Source organism: Megalops cyprinoides, chromosome 25 (genome assembly GCF_013368585.1).
Source record: "Megalops cyprinoides isolate fMegCyp1 chromosome 25, fMegCyp1.pri, whole genome shotgun sequence".
Taxonomy (NCBI): domain Eukaryota; kingdom Metazoa; phylum Chordata; class Actinopteri; order Elopiformes; family Megalopidae; genus Megalops; species Megalops cyprinoides.
The window spans coordinates 19,430,799-19,446,216 of NC_050607.1; the positions used below are offsets into that span (position 1 = coordinate 19,430,799).

Consider the following 15,418-nt stretch of genomic DNA (forward strand, 5'->3'; position numbering starts at 1 on the left):
GCCCAATAGCCAGGGACTAGGCACACTCCTGGCGGTATGGCAGTTTTAATTAAGGGAAGGAAGAAGTGGACCTTTCAGCACTTTAGCTTTAACAAAAGTGCCATCTAGTGGTAATAAGTAGTTGTGATTTAGTTTTTTATTTAACTATCATGGATTTTAGAAAATGAATGTTTTTCTTCATCTTCACAGAAAAAAAAACCCTACAAAAAGAGTAACTAAAAATGAATGCAGGTCTTGCATTACTTTCTATTTTGGTATTCTTTTAAATTAAAAAATTGGCTATTTTGAAAAATCTAAAATATAAGACAGCTTTGAATTCAGTTGTGGAATGAACTCCCCACGGGGGTCAGGACAGCAGAATCACTGGCCATCTTCTGACGTAGACTCATCTCTTCCACGTCAACCCCTGGCTCCCAGCACAAACAGAGGTAAAAGGAATGCGGGCCTTTTTAACAGCCACCCCCAAATTTCTGTAGAAATTTGGAAATTCCAAAACCTTATCAGCTTTCTGGTGAAGGAATGTGGGATGTTGGCCCCATTGATTGGGCTCAGCCAGCTCCAGCTGGAACTTGTCACAGGTAATGTCCTGAGGTCAGCAGACACTGTGTCAGAGGTCGGGTGCCTTTAGATCAAAATGTCTTTGAATGCATGTTTCCCATTGTTTTAATCAGGTGTGTCCAAACCTTTGACTGGTAGGCTACTGAATGCGATATCTGATAATCCAAGAACCGTAAAGAGCTGGCAATATTGAGGATCAAAGGTGGCTTGAATCGTTACTTATTAAACTGACAATGCGCAAAGTTGCATTCATCTGACAAGCTCTGCTGGGTAATTAGAAGCCTGGTCGGTGGTCCCCGTCTGTCTGCCAGCCGGAGGCGCTTATGCGCGGTCGCACTCTCAATCGCCCCTATAAAACTGGGCTATTGTCTCGCTGAAGTCAGACCGTCCTTGGCCAGCAAGCGAAGATGAGCCTGACCCCCGAAAATCACTCCATCCCGCTGGTTGATGGAAACCGGATTCCCCTTATCGGACTGGGCACGTACGGTGATCCGCGCACCGTAAGTCCTCGTTTTAAATGCTTATCTCTCCCGAGGAATGCAGCTGGCAGAGCTGTCTGCCGTACCCAGCTACTAAGTTGCATTGGTGGCCCTTTTGCTGCTATTGTGTGAAAGGGATTCATATTTTGAATGGTAGACATTTTGTGGGTATTACTGCATGCTGAACTTTCTCTTTGAGACTACACACAACTGACACGTTTTCTTCAAATTTTAAACCGAGGGTCAAAGTGCCATGTGTCTATATATACATCTGTATCTGTACATCTGTCTATATGTAGGTAAAGTAAAAATACACTTTATATCTTACTTGCAAATTCATCCAAAATCTACTAGTTAGAGGCGACTGAAACTGGTTGTCTTGAATGTTTTTTTTTTTTTTTGTTCTGTTTTGTTTATATCTGCAGAATGGTCCAGGCAATTGTCAATTGTTTCATTTACTGTTGGTATAACCTTACCTAACTAGTTACAAGATTAATCCTGTAAGGTTTAGTTTAGCTTGTTATTTGGAAAGTCTCACTCTGTATCTAGCAAATTTTTGTGTCGAATACGATTTTTTAAAAGCTTACATATTAGTTACAAGTATTTAAAGTTAGCTTGCACGCTTTGCTAGTTCGCCGCTCATTTTTATTATTTAACACTGAGTCTTAACACGAGGTGAAGTAAGGAAACGAAGCGAGAATTAGGGCTATCCACGTGTTTACAGCCACCAGTGAAAAGTTCAAACGTGCGTAGGTATTTTTATTGTGTGTCAGATTTTCAGTTTTAAAAACACAATTGATGATGATATTTACTGTGAACAAACCACTATAACAATTGACTACAGAGCACTGACGACTTTTCAGTTTTCACAATGAAAAATAAAAGAAAAATATTTTGATGCACAGTGCAAAAAGTCTAATTGATGCATTTTTTTCCATATAGAGGAGTGCCCTGTGTTACCTAATAGTAAGGTTTGGGATCACCGTGCGTTTAAATGGCTCTTATCCGTTCAGTATGCTGCCCTCACATTTTAGTCTTAAAATATTTAGCCGTCGTGAAAGTAAAAATTGTCCTCGTGTGATTGTGTCATGCGGTTGAATGCTGTATTGATGCAGGTTCCACAGAGAAGCCCCTGAAAATGTCTTACTTGTATTTGGATAATACGACACCAACTCAGCAAAAATGACACTGTTTTACAATAAACTATTTAAAACACCACATACTCTGCTAAAGCATAGTGTATGTAGACTTACCTGTTCACAGGTTTCTTTATAGCCGTTTCATGTATGTAAGCGCACCACATAGGGCTACATTCTCAAGGCGACTTGTGTTGTCCGTGTTGTCATGTGACACATGCCTATAATATACTGTACTCCAGTTAGAGCTCTAAATAGACCCCAAGGGGCACTTGGGTGAGCTGGCCAGGAAGGGGGAAAAAAAAGTAACACTCAGATATACAACAAAGTCTTGTGTATGTATGTCTAAAGGTATGCAGGTATTTGCATGCGCTAATTTAGGGACGTTATACGGTGTTACAAGTCATAACTACAAAGCAAATGATCCCGAAACTGCGTTCGCAACATAACCATGGCCGGCAGCAAAGCACATAGTTACAGCTCACAAGCTGGAAATAGTCCGACATCATGAAGATGACACATTATATTAGAATACTGTCGTCTTTGCCGCCATCGTGATTGACTTGATAGTGTGTCTAGAGTGGCCCTTGTTTTGATGTGGCCTTGATCTATCCAACATCCCTCTAAATGCGTGTTTGTGACACATACGCATACTTGATCAAGTACGTAACGCGATTACTCCTGTCGCCTTTTATTGACAGACACCTAAAGGCACTGCTTATGAATCGGTGAAGCTGGCCATCAACATCGGCTACAGGCACTTCGACGGCGCTCTGGTGTATTTCAACGAGCATGAGGTCGGCCAGGCCATAAGGGAGAAGATCGCAGACGGAACGGTGAAGCGGGAGGACATCTTCTACTGCGGGAAGGTGATAGCGCATTCGCCGAAAAGGCGACGAAAAGTGATCCGCTCAGACGCCCATGTATAAAGCGAAGCCTCATTTCAATGGCGAGATTCGCAGCAATACACTAAGTGTTTTAAGTCCTCTCTGACCAGATTTAACACGAAGTATCTCGATAGAGTTAACTGAGCTGCGCAAGGCATCACGGCTCAGCCGGAAAGCCGCAAAATCGCTAACCCCCCGGCTTCCCCGCTTTTGTACGGTTTAAGCTGTGGAACACCTTCCACCCACCAGAGCTGGTCAGACCCGCGCTGGAGAGGACCCTGAAGACCCTGCAGCTCGACTACGTGGACCTGTACATCATTGAACTCCCCACCGCCTTCAAGGTAGCCAACTCTGCGTCTGCACGCTGACCCGAGCCGTGCCACCAACACTTTCTTTTATACTTTCTTTTATTCTTTTTGGACTTTCTGTCCGTTTATACAAAGCACGCTTCTGAAAGATGGGAGTGATTTCCACTGGCATGCGAACGAATCTAAGCTCCGAGGTTGGTTGGGGGACAAAGTGATGTAAGGAACAGGGCGCTGGACCCCCCCCTAAATGTATTGAACACGTAATGTTTCTAACAGTACCGACGCTAGATTTAGCATGTTAGCATGCTCAAAGAATTTTGAAACAAAGCAAACTCACTGGTCCGTGCTAACACGCCGTGCAACCCTGTTCTAGCCTGGAGACACATTTTACCCCAAGGATGAAAATGGGAAGCACATTTACGGAGAGACGGACCTCTGTGCCACATGGGAGGTGAGTTTCAGTGGGCCTGATCTCAGACCAGTTCTAAAAGGGAACCACCTCTCACCGCTGTGGGAAAAAAAAACAATAAGCAGGTCTAACACACAGCTTGTGAGGGAGGCCAAGGTCACACTGGTCAAGTCAGTTGCAACACAAATTTATTTGTGCTGTATTCAAGGTACACAGTTAAGATGAAAATCAAGGTAAACGGTTAAAGGAAACACAAGGTACACATTTACGAATAACACCAGGTACACAGTTAAACAGGTAAAGGTTACCAGTTCAGCATGTTAGTGAACCTTTCGCTTTACATTCTTAATATTCTGAGAAGTGTTCTTGTTAAAATATGTGGTAAAATATTGTCATTTTTATCGTTCCTGGCATTAAATGCTTCTTTCTGGGGGACTGATAATGAAATGAAGAAGGGAATAAAATGATTAAGATCAGTTTTGCATGGAACAGAATAAAATAAAATAGTTTAGCATGGACGTGTTTTTGTTGTGTGGAAAAGAGGGGTTTGGATGGATTGACTCTGTAATTGTAAAGGTGGTTTGCACGTAAAATATGTTTGTCAAATAGACTCACATAAGTGTATATCAGTGTTGTCTTTCACACTCTCATTTAATGGCGAGCTATAAATCACACTTATCAAACAAGTGCTACCATTTATTAATAGTTGTCTGATGTGTAACCACAAGGCATTTTCCAACAAAGGCCCCACAATTAAAACCATAAGTCTCTTGTACTTAAAGAAAGCAATGAGTAAAAGCAGATTTGAAGAGCTGAGTCCACTAACCAAACCTTGTGTGTGTGTTTGTGAGCGCAATGTAAGTCATTTTTCGTGCTCTGGCTCTTGTCATTCCTCACCGAGAGATACCTGAATTTTTGTAATAGCCACACCTCTCATCGTGAGCATAAATCCATGACTAGGTAAACGGGTCAGGTTTAAAGGCCTCTTGCGATTAAAGTGCATTTGCTGGCCTTGAGGAGGAGACACCCCCCCTCACTGAAACAGACTGGCGGGGGGCACGTTCCCAACGCAATCCAGGTGTCACCTCTTCCCTCTGTGACACAGGCTCTGGAGGCCTGCAAGGACGCCGGGCTGACGAAGTCCCTGGGGGTGTCCAACTTCAACCGCAGGCAGCTGGAGCTTATCCTGAAGAAGCCCGGCCTCAAGCACAGGCCCGTCTCCAACCAGGTGAAGCGCGCCGACCTCTGCGCAAAGCCGCCTGACCTCTGAGAGTAGTGACGCGCCTCAGGGCGCTGTGCCGGAACAGGTTGAGTAGAAAAAAAGATACCTGAAGCTGATATGCTGTCAAAAAGTACATTTATATTTATTCATTTGGCAGATGCTTTTGTTCAAAGTGACTTACAAGGGAGGCAGAGTACAACACAAGCAAACAGCATTATAAGGAGTCAACAATATTAGAAGCCCTGCATGACCAAGTTTCAATATCTGGCCAAAGTACAAGCTGGCTAGTAGAAATGCAAGTGCGTTGAAACCATAGATTTGAATTTCGCCTCTCCTCGCCGCAGGTCGAGTGTCACCCCTACTTCACCCAGCCCAAGCTGCTGGAGTACTGCCGGCAGAATGACATCGTCATCGTGGGGTACAGTCCCCTGGGGACCTCCCGAGACTCCTCCTGGTATGTCTTCCTTCCCAGCTTCCCGATGACAAACAGCTTGGCCACACATGTTAAGTGGTGACATTGCTCAGTCTGTCATTTAAATGAAAAAAAAAATCTGGCAGTACTTTAACATCAGATCTGTGTCTTAAGTGAGACGTGAGAATAGTGAAATATTTGAATGTGAAGAGGCACACAGTAGTACTAGTCAACAAGAGCTACATTACATTTACATAACATTGTCATTTCGTAGATGGTCTCATCCAAAGCAACTTAACATAGTGTAAGGAAAAGTACTAGATGGGCCCCAATGTTCTGGCATGATGATTTGAAGACAGACACACAGACGCTGTAAGTGGATTATACATACAACGGGGGTAACAGCAGTGGGCTTTCAAGATGGTACCACCAAGGTGATACGGAAGTAACTGAGTTAGCATATGGAAGGAAAACTGATCAGCTTCCTCCACACCTAGGCCTGAGACATCATGTCCCGTCTCAAGCCCAGACCAACTCCAGGCAATGACCCCTTTTGAATGCAAATTCTCATACATACCTTCACACAAAGGCTCTTTGATGGGGAGGGTCTTATGGGGTATAAAGAGAGGTCATGATTTCTATGCTCTTGGTGTTCGATCAGCCTTGCGACACCCAGTGTATGTCTACACTGTGAGCTACACTACTTTTGCTTTGCAATAAAACACTGTTTTGCCAGAACCACCTTTTTGTCTTGCAAGTTGGAATTCTTACAGTAGGCTAAAGTTTTATCCAATTATACAGCTGAATATTTACTGGGGCAATTGTGGGTTAAGTTCCTTGCCCAAGGGTAGAACAGCAGTGCCCAAGCAGGAATAGAACCAGCAACCTTCCAGTTGAAAGCCCTGCGCTTTACCACCACACTGTGGTACTCTGTGTTTAACTCCTGTCCTGCTTTCAACAGCTGTTACGACCCCGTCTAGGGTGAGGTGCAACATAAAATAAAACGTGTGGACACCCGCTTTCTAGTCTCTAGTCCAGAACACAGACACTGTAAATAAAGCCAGGGTTCTTTTATTAACGCAAAACTTCGGGGTGGGCAAGGCCAAAATAACAAACAGAACAAAACATACTGAGGAGAAAGGGAATAAATGACCTAACCAAAGAAAATAAGAAAACAAAATACAATCTCTTCCCTGACTTCCTAACTATCCGAAAACAGGAGAAAAGGAAAAAAAAAATCAACAACAGAAAACGGCACCCACCCCCTACTACCACAAAACGGTAACACAAAGTATTTACATTATATTACAAATATATACAAAAACAGAGCGCACGCACACAAACGCGCATCATCTATCCGAGGGAGGTTTCCTCCTTTTAAATCTTCCCGCTCGTTCCTCACCCAATCACAGTGGAGCGCCAATCTGCAGGGAAAAAAAAGAAAAAACGGGGGGGCGGAACAGCACGAGAGCGGGAGCAGACACACGAACGGTAGTCTACGTCTACGCCTGCGTCCCAGGACGTAACACAGCCAAAAGCATTTGATCAAACCAGTGACTTTGGTTATGAGCCCTGCTCCTTACCACTATGCTATACTGCTGCAGGTACAGTATACAGTGCATAACCTTGTAATCAGCTGACTGCATATTACTCCATTTACCTGTGTGGCAGATGCTCTTACCAAGAGCAGCTTGCAAAGAAAAGGTGCGTATTACCCACAGGGCCATATGAATAATGGTGCATACACAAAATGTCATTCATAAAACGTCTGTATTAAGGTTATACATGTGCCAATAACCAGAGATGTGACGAAAAAAGGCTGCCACATTAAAAAAATTCAACACCAAGTGCATCAACATTGCAGAAAGAGTTTTATGTTTTTTTTTTTATTTTGTTTTTTTCTTTGGCTCCACTGAAGGGTCAATTTGAAATGCCCGCCCCTCTTGGAGGACAGCCTCCTCGTCTCCATCGCCAACAAGTACAAGAAGACCTCGGCTCAGGTGGCCCTGCGCTTCAACGTCCAGCGCGGCGTCGTGGTCATCCCCAAGAGCTTCAGCCCGCAACGCCTCTGGCAGAACTTCCAGGTGTGTGCGCCCCTGTGTTCAGCGTCACCTGTTTTCTGAAAAAACTGCTTCACCTGTGCTTACAACAACAGGCCGAGCTCTGCACTGCCATATAGACTGCATTAATGAACTCAGACTGCCTGCTATCACTTACAGTACCAGTCAGAAGTCTGGACGAACTTTCTTTATTTATTTTACTATTCTCCACATATTACAATAATAGTAAACCCATCAAAACTATGAAACAATGCATATGGAATTATGCAATTATGTGATGTGTTATACACAAATCCAAACTAGCTTATATTTTAGATTTTTCAAAATAGCCAAAAAATAATTTTCCAAACTTTTGACTGGTACTGTACACTTTTAATTACCTTTTTTTTACTATTTTATGACTGCTGTAGTTGTGTGTTAGTTGTAAGTTAATTGAAGCAAATTATAATTTTGTAATGATAAAAAAGAAGTTTAAATCACATAAATTGCTAGAGACTGCTGACTTTGACTACATTTTTCTCTCTGTTAGAAAATGTTTATCTCTTTAATACCTGTTAGATAACAAACAGTTATCCCTGAACTCTGAACCAGCTGATTTTCTATTGACAAGGATTGTGTGAAAATTGACTATCTAACAGGTTGCGTTGGGTTGCGACAGACACAAGCCCTTAATGTCTTCCTGGTGTGGGGGTGGGTGGCGTGGTGTTGCTCTAAAACTCTGATCTGGAAACACGAACCATTGGACCTCTCCCCCCTTTACAGATATTTGACTTCTCCCTGACTGAGGACGAAATGAAGGCCATTGAAGGACTGAACAAAAACATCCGCTTTGTTGAGCTCCTCATGTAAGCATGGCATATGCAATCATTACATTATTGTCACATAGCAGACGCTCTGATTCAGAGTAACTTACAAAGGTTACAGTTTTTACATGTTATCCACTTATACAGCTGGATATTTACTGAGGCAGTTCTGGGTTAAGTACCTTGCCCTAGGGTAGCAGCAGCAGTGCCCCAGCAGGGAATCAAAACTGCAACCTTTCAGTTATGAGTCCTATTCCTTACCATTTTGCTACACTTCCCGCTCATTCAGCCATAGAAGCACCACTGACTTCATGTATAGACTTAATACTTACTTATACATACTTTTTAAAAAAAAAAAAAAAACTTGTTTTCTTCTATTTCCCTGCAGGTGGAGTGACCATCCAGAGTACCCATTCCATGATGAGTACTAAGCCTCACCTTCAATAATTGCATTCAATACAAATGCATTCCGGTGCCATTCAAGATGTGCAATGGTTCAGTGTATGTTAAACACAAATGACAGCACAGCTGTTTGAATTGCTGCAGTTTAGGTATACTATATTATTCAAGTGAATTGAGATTTTTCCACAATTTCGTTGCACCCCCACCGTGCAATGACAATAAAGTCTATTCTGTTCTTCTATTCTATTTTTTAGCTATTTTTTAATATCCATCAGATTACAAGGATGACCAGTGGATGAACTCATATTTTGAATTGCACAATAATAATTGAATATGCACAATAGCCATATTCCTCCCTCACTTGTAAGGGATTTGCTATGGTTTTAAAAAGTTATGCTGATTGCGTGTCTGTGACATTTGTGGACACTTTGTTGCTCACTAGCTACAGTTTTGAAAAATATCCACCGGGGGCAGCTCTATGCCTTTAAATTGAACGCTCGCAGTAGACAAGCACACAATCCTCTTCAGAGCAGACAAAACGTGTATTTTTTCCATTAGTATTCATTGTCTTATTTTTAATAATCGAAGGAAGTTTTTCATCTGAACCTATCACATAATTTTGAAATTGAGTAAAGGGGTGAATTTTGTGTCTCTAAATACAGAAAAGAAAATGTATGTATTCGTTTTAGTATGCTACTAATAACTACCTTCATCACTGATAAACTACACCTCATTCAACGAAGAGGAGGACCTGTTGCTTGTTGTCTACTGTTCCACGAGCAAGAAGTCATCATCACCTCGGCAAACTCAACACAAGAAATAAAGCCTTGTGTTTTGATGACTGTTAACAGATTTGCTTCTATTTTTTAAGTGGGACGTCACATATGGCCCTAATGTCTGCTAATGACACCAGTATATATACAATTATACCTCTCCCTCAAATAAATCTTTAGGTGTGTCCTTTTAACCGTGTCTTGGCATATATTTCGTTGATTCCCAGTAATTTTGAACTGGTTGCTACTTTTTAAAGAAACACGACATGAAGTGCTATTCCACAATGTGACAACATTAACTTCTTTAGCTGTGTGTACTAATTATGCAATTAATTGAATGCTTCAGAAAATACTGTTGACAAACCTGCTACATTAATTAACTGACATGGCCTACTTCTGCCGCCATTTGGACATGCTGTCTGTCTGCAGCATCTGATCCGGTACAGCGTGTGCTCTGTAATATTCCTCAGCTATGCGGTCTTGTCAAAGGAGTGAGAGTGGTACAGTGTTTCTGGAGAAACGGGCTATGTTGTGATCCAAAATTGGTGCTTCTCTGGCATATTAATGGACTTTTTTCTGCAGAGAATGACACCTTTAATTATACAAATCAATATCAGCAGTTGTTTTGCACAATAGCAACACAAGTGTGCATTAAAGGAAAATACAAGGTCAACTGTACAGTTTAAAGGTTTAATAGTTGACATTACACTCACAAATCATTTATAGGAATGTAACATCTTGCCTCGAATTCCATCAGAGTTAATGTATTGTCTCAGATGTATTTTATCCTGGATATCTTGCAGGGTAGCAAGGTTAGGTAGATACACTATATGGCCAAAAGTATATGGACACCCCTCCTAATTATTGAGTTCAGGTGTTTCAGTCACACTGATTGTTAACAGGTGCATAAAATCAAGCACATAGCCATGCAATCTCCATAGACAAACCTTGGAAGTAGAATGGGTCGTACTGGAGAGCTCAGTGACTTTAAATGTGGCACTGTCATAGGATGCCATCTTCGCCACAAGTCAGTTCGTGAAATTTCTGCCCTGCTAGATCTGCCCCAGTCAACTGTAAGTGCTATTATTGTCAGGTGGAAGCGTCCAGGAGCAACAGCAGCTCAGTCAAGAAGCGGTAGACCACGCAAACTTACAGAGCGGGGCTGCCGAGTGTGAAGTGCGTAGCACGTAAAAACCGCCTATCCTCTGTTGAACCACTCATTACAGAGTTCCAAACTGTCTCAGGCTGCAACGTCAGCGCAAGAACTGTGCGTCGGGAGCTTCATGAAATGGGTTTGTATTGCCGAGCAGCTGCACACGAGCCCAACATCATTATGCGCAATGCTAAGCAACGGCTGGAGTGGTGCAAAGCATGCTGCCACTGGACTGTGGAGCAGTGGAAACGCATTCTCTGGAGGGATGAATCACGATTCATTATCTGGCAGTCTGATGGATGAATCTGGGTTTGGCGGATGCCAGGAGAGCGCTACCTGGCAGAATGCACAGTGCCTACTATAAAGTTTGGTGGAGGAGGGATAATAGTCTGGGGCTGTTTTTCAGGGTTTGGGCTAGGCCCCTTAGTTTCACTGAAGGGTAACATTAATGCTACAGCATTCAAAGACATTTTAGACAATTGTATGCTTCCAACTTGGGCGGCAGTGTAGCATAGTGGTTAAGGAGCAGGACTCGTAACCGGTAAAAGGTTGCCGGTTCGATCCCCGCTGGGACACTGCTGCTGTACCCTTGGCCAAGGTACTTAAAACTTAAAAAACCCATAGGTGCCTCAGTAAATATCCAGCTGTATAAATGGATAACATTGTAAAGAACTGTAACCTATGTACATCGCTTTGGATAAAAGTGTCTGCCAAATGAATAAATGTAAATGTGGCAACTGTGGCAACAGTTTGGGGAAGGCCGCCCCTGTGCACAAAGCAACGTCCATACAGACATGCTTTGACGAGTCTGGTGTGGAGGAACTCCAGTGGCCTGCACAGAGCCCTGACCTCAACTCCACTGAACACCTTTGGGATGAATTAGAATGCCAACTGCAAGCCAGGCCTTCTCTTTTGGCTGAATGGGCACAAATTCCCACAGACACACTCCAGAATTTTGTGGAAAGCCTTCCCAGAAGAGAGGAGGCTGTTGTGCTGTTATAGCTGCAAAGGGGGGAGGGGGGGGGGGGGGGTTGGAATGGGATGTCCAATAAGCTCATATAGGTGTCATCAGTGGCAGATTTAGGTATGGGCGACATGGGCAGCCACCCAGGGCGGCATCCTGCTGGGGGCGGCACAGGGCGCTAGGCCACCGGTACAAAAACAATTCGGAATGGAGATATTTGTGCGATCGGTTTTCTATCGCTCATGTGCATGCCACATCAATGATATCATGTCACCATGTGGGTCAGTTAACCTTGTCGGAGTTGGCGCCCTGATTCTAGTTTGTGAGTTAAGCAGGCTACTGCCTGGGAAAGTCTCCCACTCAGATATATGAGATGGGGAGGGGGGCAGGAGCAGGCTGACCTCAGGTCTCCCCACTGGAAGCCCGAGGTAGGAGGAGCAGAGCTACCAAATAGCGCACCTCTAACTTTGTACAGTACTAATGCAATTAGTAAAATCAGTCACACTACAAAATGCTACCAAATAAACCACAATTCATTCATAATACTGTGAATATATACTTTCACAGACATATTGTTGCATTTTTTGTCTTTGGTTTCTGCGAAATCATTAAGAATAATATAAAACCAGTCTGCACACCACCAAGGTGAATTGGTTTAGTGTTGACTCTTGGTTGACAGCGTGGGGGATGGGTAATGTATTGATGCTTGAGGCCCAAATCAACACAAATGGATAAGGAAAGGTCTAAGCCTGCCTCTAACAGACTCTAAGCCATCAGGTGCCCAGTTTAGGAAAAAGACGAAAGAAGAGGAGGAGAAATGCACAAAAGATAAGTGTGGTACGCAGGCTCCACAGCTGAGGACAGGAAGGCTGTGCGGAGGTTTATTAACACCGCCCAAAAAATTATCGGCTGCCTTCTGCCCTCCCTGGACGACATATCCAGATCCCGCTGCCTCAGTAAGATTAAGGCCATCACAGGAGACGCCTCACATCCCGCCTATCACCTGTTTGACCTGTTGCCCTCTGGACGGCACTTCATTTCAATCAAGTCCCACACCACCAGACTAACCAATAGCTTCTTCCCCTGGGCCATACGGACTGCTAACAAACACTGACACCCCCCCCCCCCCCCCCCCCCCCCCCCAACCCTCTACCTCAATACAACTGTGCACTTTAAGTAGTTTTTAAAAAGGCCATATTAAATGCTTAAAGTTTTTATTTATATTTCTTTTTATTTACAATGTGTCTTCTTTTTAAATTTGTATTTTATTGTATGTTTTTTTCCTATGTCGTGTGCCTTATTTGTATTGTGTTTACATAAATGTTCCTCAGTGCGCTGTTGTTGCAGACCACCCACAATTTCGTTGCACCCCCACCGCGCAATGACAATAAAGTCTATTCTGATTCTGATTCTAACGTCAGCCATCTCTCCGTAGCTAGCTGACATTCCCTTCATAATTAAAGAAACTGTTCATGGAACGTTTGGACCGTTTTCGTAATATATATCCACTGTTTCAGCAGCCGGTGAGACCCGGAATTTTGGCAGATTTGGAGAACTTCAGAGAGATACTCAGATCTTTGCCGAAGGTAGCGGTGACCGGAAGTAACTTTACTCCCCGTTGCTTTCCAATATGGGGGCGTGAAAAAGGCAACGTGACGACTTCCGCAACATACGCGTTTAAAACCGCGTTAAAGTCTAAACCGCAGCTAAGCTAACAACAGAGCAATCGCCCCTGTGAGTTTGTGGTGTTTATACGCGTTGACAGCCAATGTTACAACGGATGCTCTGAAAATATAGCTGGTAAACCGGTCTGTTAGCAAGCGTTTGAAGGAGTTGTAGCGATGGAAAGACAACGTTCATCAGGTAAGGGAAACAACAGGGGTTTGTACATTTTATCGTCGTTGGAAGGGCATTGTCAGAGCGGCGTCATCAACGCATCCTACGTGATCGTGTGGAGGGAGATTTAAAAACCTCTGCGTAATTCATCCAGCCGCTGCCTTAGCATAGCATTAGCGTTAATACGCCTTAACACACTCGCAACATTGCAACATGCAAGCCATTGCAACATGCAAGCCATTTGCCGATGTACTGTGTAGCAAACGCATTTTAGCTGAAAGTTTTGTTGTGCGTTCAGTCTGCAGCAGAGGAAGAGTGTAAAACTCTGTAGTACTGAACAGTTTTATTAATCGATTGATACTGATTCATCTTGGTTTAAAGCAGTTCGGAGTTTTATCTCAGGTTATGGGTAAACGAAACAACACGAAATGTTAAAAACAAGAATTTGTGTACCTGCAGTTTGTTGCTACATGGACCATACAACTTGAAGGCCAAATTGAATTTCTAACTATAAACAGCAGTAGGTGGTAGGCTGTGTAGCCAGGAACAAATGCTGGTAACTGAAGTCCCAGTGCTGCTTTAGATGTCAGAGGTGCTCTTGTTTGTGTGCAGATTCCTTATGTTCTCTCTCTGCTGCAGATCCCTCTCTTCCTCTCTCCTCCCTGCACCTCTTGGTTCCCCCCCTACGGCTGTTCTCTGCAGCCATGTGGCAAGTGGTGCAGCAACGAGACGTAATGCATTATGGGAAACTGGAGGAGTTTGTGACTTTGGTGACAGAAGCAGTCCCAGAGCTGCTGAGTTACAGACAGAGGAACCACCTTATTCTGGCAATACAAGCTAGGGTGAGTGAAGGGGGCTGAAGCACTTTGTAATTTAAGGTGTGAAAAATGTACTTTTAAATAATGGTAGAGATGAGACAGAAAGATGCATTCTGGAGGGGTCAGAGGCGTTAACAGCGGTGCTGCTGCTCCCCAGGTTGCAGCCAGAGCAGGGGCTGTTATCTCACACCCCATTTGAACATTCCAGATATCAGGATCTGGAAATATAGAAATTTTGAGTTAGTATTATTAAAAATTGATTAAGAGGACAAAGACCCTTAAGATGTGGCATCTCAGTCCTGTAGTGCAATGTGCTGAGTTACAAACAGAGGAGCCACCTGATTCTGGCACTGCAAGTGACGGTGAGAGGAGGAGGAAAGTCTGATTCATGTTTTTCCACGCACAGGCACAACATGGTGAACAGAATTTATCTTAAACTGATATGTAAGCCCAATATTATCTTCTAATTACAGAGTACAAGTGTTTTGCATTGACACGTTCAGCATTCTTCCATTTAAAGTGTTAGCAAGGAAAACTGAAATAACATTAGAGGTGATAGAAGGATGAGAGAAAAATGAAAAATATTTTCATTACATTTTATTTTTGTATCTTGCTGATGTAATTCCTTAAATAAGAAATGAAATGTTTGCAGTTTAACACAGAGGTGACATACACACATGTAGTTTTGCTCTAGTTGAAAATGTCCATATAAATATATTTTCTGATAATAGGTTGAGTTGTATATTAATATTTTTATATGTCTGAAGTCTCTGTGTCCATGTTTACTTCCACAACAACTTCAAGCTTCAGTGTAAATAATGTCTTGAGATATTTGGATCTGGAAATAGAAAATGTTGAGCCAAATTTAAAAGGGAAGTATTTCAAAAACTGTTTGGAATACAGAGCTTTAAATGTGTACTAATGGAGAAAAATTTTCTGCCAGTTTGTAGTGGATCTGAGAGCGAAGAGCTTTGCCATTTGTTGTTTTGAGATGGAATGAGCCAATGGTCCAGTATGTTGACACAGAGTTTGTAGTCAGCACTGGCTCCTCCAGCACACAGCCTGACCACTACAGGGGCAGGAATGGGAGGAAGGGGAAGTGTTGCTGGCCCATCATGAGTGTCTGTGGAACTGAGGCTGATACTGTGGGAAATGCAGAATATGGGGAGATGTAACTGGCAGGCTGAATCAGAAGGAC

General features: G+C 43.1%; 1 protein-coding gene across 1 annotated transcript; it reads left to right on the forward strand.

Annotated features, from left to right (window-relative positions):
* Positions 1 to 824: 824 nt before the first annotated feature.
* LOC118771939 (aldo-keto reductase family 1 member D1-like) lies at positions 825 to 9,418 on the forward strand. Its single transcript, XM_036520124.1, has 9 exons — positions 825 to 1,058; positions 2,875 to 3,042; positions 3,285 to 3,401; positions 3,742 to 3,819; positions 4,883 to 5,005; positions 5,344 to 5,453; positions 7,330 to 7,495; positions 8,234 to 8,316; positions 8,663 to 9,418. Exons 1-9 carry the CDS (start codon positions 966 to 968, stop codon positions 8,703 to 8,705), a joined length of 981 nt encoding a protein of 326 aa, XP_036376017.1. The 5' UTR covers positions 825 to 965; the 3' UTR covers positions 8,706 to 9,418.
* Positions 9,419 to 15,418: the final 6,000 nt, after the last annotated feature.